The sequence below is a fragment of the Castanea sativa genome, chromosome 5 (assembly GCF_040712315.1).
Source record: "Castanea sativa cultivar Marrone di Chiusa Pesio chromosome 5, ASM4071231v1".
Lineage (NCBI taxonomy): Eukaryota > Viridiplantae > Streptophyta > Magnoliopsida > Fagales > Fagaceae > Castanea > Castanea sativa.
Genome location: NC_134017.1, coordinates 27,834,869 through 27,839,500, shown reverse-complemented (window position 1 = coordinate 27,839,500; position 4,632 = coordinate 27,834,869). Strand labels below are relative to the sequence as shown.

General features: G+C 43.2%; 1 protein-coding gene across 1 annotated transcript; it reads left to right on the top strand.

Moving 5' to 3' along the window:
- Window positions 1-583: 583 nt before the first annotated feature.
- On the top strand, window positions 584-4,358 carry LOC142635018 (uncharacterized). Its single transcript, XM_075809238.1, has 6 exons — window positions 584-816; window positions 1,203-1,477; window positions 1,814-1,959; window positions 2,062-2,782; window positions 3,163-3,679; window positions 4,193-4,358. Exons 1-6 carry the CDS (start codon window positions 584-586, stop codon window positions 4,356-4,358), a joined length of 2,058 nt encoding a protein of 685 aa, XP_075665353.1.
- The last annotated feature ends 274 nt before the right edge of the window (window positions 4,359-4,632 follow it).

The following is a 4,632-nucleotide window of genomic DNA, read 5'->3' as shown; positions in this document are numbered from 1 at the left end:
GAGTAGTGGAACGTCTCTCCAACAAGAACCTGTACAACCATGACAAGTGCATGGGATGCATGGGAATGATTTTAAGAATGTTATTGGGCCATCTAAAACTGAACATAGCAGTGAAGCATTAAGGGAACCCTAAAGGAAGCACTCATCATTAGGAGTGATCAATGGGGCCCATTTCGGAAGTGTTTTACAAGGTATAAGGAATGTATCCAACCACCAACCCAACTTGTGATGGAAGGAGGCCCAACGTCTATTGGGCTTGAGAAGGCAAGAAACCAGCAAGGGAAAGATTCAGTGAGCCCAAAAGGCTTTAGTACAGCCTCTGTGAAGGGTAAAAAGGACCTTACCCGGGCTAGGTTGCACAAAGGTTGGTCTTTAGGCGTTGTTGAAGGGAGTAGTACGCAACCACCTCTCACAGCTAGTTTGCTTGAGCTTGTACCTCCTTTGTCTAGCGCTGATGGAGATCAATAGAAGAGAGGTTCTTAAAATTTTTATTTCTAAGCTAAATCACGGCTAGGGATGGGTATTCGGTTAGAGATGGGTCCTCGGTCTGATGTGTGTGGCAGTGGAGGGTCCAAAGGTGCTTATGGCGAAGATGAACCCAATGTGGGGTTTGGTGTGGGTTAAGCCGAGGCTACAGAAGGTTTGGGTATGGATATCTCTGCTAATGGAAGTGATTGCATGGAAAGGGGGGATTCCTTTGATTAAACCATCGGGGTGCAAGGTAATGGAGCTGTGCAAAGCAGATCTCTTGGAGTGTCTAACTGAGCGCAAGAGGCTAGAGTGGCAATCGATTCCAACCTCGATAATGGGCAACAGGTGTGCCGTGAAGCTCATACAAATTCTCCTTATGGTAACAAAGATTTGGGTTCATTTATGTTCTCTGGAGATGGTGCTGGGAGTATTTCAATTTGCGGGAACAGGGCAAATGAGGATATGGCATAAGTGGACCGTATGGAGTTTGGGGGAGGAGGCGACGCTTATGCCGCCTGTTAATGTATGCCCCAATCCTAATCATTTTTTCATCATGAATACAATAATATGGAATTGTAGGGGGGCTTTGAAGCCTAACTTCTAAAATCATGTCAGAGAGCTAGTCCATATCCATAATCCAACAATTTTAGTTGTGATGGAGACTCGAATTGGTGAGGAGAGAGCTAGGGAGAGCACTGATAGGCTCCATTTTGAGAATGCTTTCCGTATAGATGCCATTGGCTTTGCTGGGGTCTGTGGATGTTGTGGAATTCGGAAAGGGTGGATGTCATGCCACTAGCTAACACTGAACAGGAGATTCATGTTGTTGTAAAGGTACCAAATTCTGACTCCAATTGGTTGTTTTTTGCCATATATGCTAGTTCTAGGAGTGTTGAACGGCACATTTTATGGAACAATTTAATTAAGGTTGTTGAGTTGCATGATATGCCGTGGGTTCTTGCGGGCGATTTTAATGAGCCGCTTACTAAGGAAGACAAGTTTTGGGGTAGGCCAGTAAGTGTGAGTAGATCTTTATTATTTAAAGATTGTTTGGATAAATGTAGCATGATTAATATAGGCTTCACTGGGGCTCGGTTTACTTGGACAAATAAAAGACCTCTTCAAGCCCTCATCCAAGAGCGGATAGATAGGTTTTTTGTGAATCCAAGTTGGTGTTTATTGTTTCCTGATGCAAAAGTTGTTCACCTTACCAGATGTCATTCAGACCATTGATCCGTTTTGCTTGACATGCAACCAAGAGTTTCCATAGGGAGAAATAGGCCTTTTAGGTTCCAATCTTGTTGGTTGTCTGATCCTTCTTTTCCCAAGGTTGTATCTTAAGCTTGGCACCCTAATCCTGTGCTGGCTGAGGCAGTTAAGACATTCATTGAGGATGCAGCCAACTGGAACAGGTTGCACTTTGGAAATATTTTTGAGAAAAAGAAAAGCATTATGGCCAAGTTAAATGGTATTCAGAGGGCTATGTCGGTTAGGCCTTCTAATTTTCTGCTTCATCAGAATCTTGAGCTAGTGCTTAGTCAAAAGGAGGAGCTATGGGCACTAAAATCTCGTGTGAATTGGATGGTTTAGGGAGATCGAAATATAGCCTTTTATCATGTCTCGACTCTGGTCAGAAGGAAAAGAAATCGGATTTTGGCTATAAAAGATTTAACTAGGGAATGGATCCATGAGGAGAATGAGATCAAGGATTTCATTAGAAGAGGCTTTGAGGGGGTGTACACCTCTTCTTTCTTAAGTAGCCCTCGGCATAACCCCTTAGTTTCTCAATGGCAAGCCCAATTGTCAGAGGAAGAGAAGATGAGTATTAGTGGGGCTGCTTTAAATGAGGAGATTAAAACAACCCTTTGGTCGCTTAAGCCTTTCAAAGCGCCTGGCCCGGATGGACTGCATGCTAGATTCTTCCAAATATTTTGGTTGGTTGTGGGTAAATCGGTCTTGGAGGAAGTGGGAAAAATTTTTGAGGAAAGGAAAATGCCAAAGTACTTGAATAAGACCCACATTGCCCTCATCCCAAAGATTCAAGGACCTGAAACGTTGGGTAATTATAGGCCTATTAGCTTGTGCAACACTGTTTATAAAATTGTCACAAAGATAATTGTTGCAAGGGTGAGGCCCTTTTTGGATAAACTCATTTCCCTGCTCCAACCAGCCTTTGTTCCGGGGAGGAAAAGTGTTGACAATGCAATCATTGTTCAAGAAATTATCCATACTCTTAGCAAAAAGAGAGGAAACATAGGGTATATGGCTTTGAAGATTGATTTGGAAAAGGCATATGATAAACTTAAGTGGAGTTTCATAAGGGATATGATGATTAGACCTAACTTTCCTAAGATTTAGTGGACATCGTTATGAGCTGTGTTTCTACAATCTCGACAGAAATTTTGTTCAATGGGGAAGCTTTGGATCCGATATACCCGTCGAGAGGAATAAGGCAAGGCGACCCGCTGTCACCATACCTATTTATTTTATGTATGGAGTTCCTTGGTCAGCTTATTCAAGAAAAATGCAATGCCAAACTTTGGCAGCCGATGAAAGTGTCCCAAAGTGGCCCGGGCTTTTCCCATATTTTCTTTGCGAATGATTTAGTTCTTTTTGCTAGAGCAAATGCCACCAATTTCTCCGCAATAAGAGATGTGCTAGATGAGTTTTGCAAGATCTTGGGGTAAACAGTGAGTGAAGCCAAGTCAAGAGTTTTCTTCTCGCCTAATGTGGACAGGGATAGCAGAGAGTCCTTTTGTGACATTCTTGGGTTCCATTCTACTCCATCGCTTGGAAAATACCTAGGCTTCCCAAATAGACTCACCGGGTCTTCTTCACAAGACTTCAATTACATTCTTGATAGGGTGAAGACCAAGCTAGCGGGGTGGAAAGCTAATTTGCTCTCATTAGCTGGCCGCATGTTGCTCATCCAAGCCTCCTCATCTGCTATTCCAGCTTATGTTATGCAGTGTGCTCAATTGCTGGGTAGAATTCTTGATGGTATTGACCTAGTAAACCGGAATTTTTTGTGGGGTTCGTCAGAAACTACTAAGAAAGTCCACTGGGTTGGCTGGCACAAAGTGGCTAAATCTAAGGAGGAAGGGACCCTTGGACTGCAGGCAGCAAATGGTAGAAATAATGCTCTTCTTGCCAAGCTAAATTGGCGGTTCCATACGGAAAGAGATGCCTTGTGGTCACAAGTATTAAGGTAGAAATACTGCAATAACAGAAGAGTAAATGCAAGTAATGTGAATAGGCTTCCTTGCTCTCCGGTTTGGAGAGCTATGAAGAAAGGGATGGACACCTTTAACAAAGGTGCTATGTGGACGATTAGAAAAGATATTACTTTGGACTTTTGGCTCGATTGCTGGATGGCTCATGGTCCTTTGCGTCGTCTAATCCATGGCCTTTTAACCCGAGAAGCCACTCAATTAAAGGTCAAAGATGTATTGACAGATACAGGTTGGCAGTGGGGTTAGCTTCCTTTTGACCTCCCTTCAGATTTGAAATCCTTGATTCAAGCAATTTCTGTTTCTGCTGTGAGTAGGGGAAGGGATAAATTAGCTTAGGCAGGCAATCTTAGGGGTTCTTTTGATTTAAAGAGTGCTTACACTATGCCATTAGATGATGACACCAACCTTCGGACTAATTTGGGGTGGGTTTGGAAGTTTGATACCCTCCCTAGAATTAAATCTTTTATATGGCAATGTGCCCATAACAGTATAGGGGTGAAGGGCTGTTTGGTGAGAAGGGGTATTGGGGAAGATGACTGTTGTCCCATCTGCCAAGTGGAGTCAGAGACAATTTTGCATGCTCTCAGGGACTGTTTAAGGGTCAAGGCTGTGTGGCTTCAGCTGGGGATTGACGATCAAAACCGAGACTTCTAGAGGTATGATTTACAAGAGTGGCTAAGGTCTAATGGGAAGGATAGTAGTCTTCGAGGAGGCGTTCAGTGGAGGATTTTCTTCCCTGTTGTTGTGTGGAGTATTTGGAAGAGTAGAAATCAAAGTGTATTCAAGAGAAAAAGCCCAAATCCGAGGCTATCTGCATACATTCGTGCTCAAGCCTTTGAGTTCCTTTTTTGTGCAACTTCGCCTAGACATTTTGTGTGCAATGTGATAAAGTGGATCCGGTGGGAGAGCTCCATTTAGATGGAAAAAG

What these genes read in the sequence shown, in the direction of transcription:
- LOC142635018 (XM_075809238.1), top strand. Translation starts at nt 584, where the DNA reads ATGGCGAAGATGAACCCAATGTGGGGTTTGGTGTGGGTTAAGCCGAGG. An exon ending in ATATGATAAACTTAAGTGGA is followed by an intron (nt 2,783 to 3,162) that starts GTTTCATAAGGG and finishes TGGGGTAAACAG; the next exon opens with TGAGTGAAGCCAAGTCAAGA. An exon ending in TTGTGGTCACAAGTATTAAG is followed by an intron (nt 3,680 to 4,192) that starts GTAGAAATACTG and finishes TGCCCATAACAG; the next exon opens with TATAGGGGTGAAGGGCTGTT.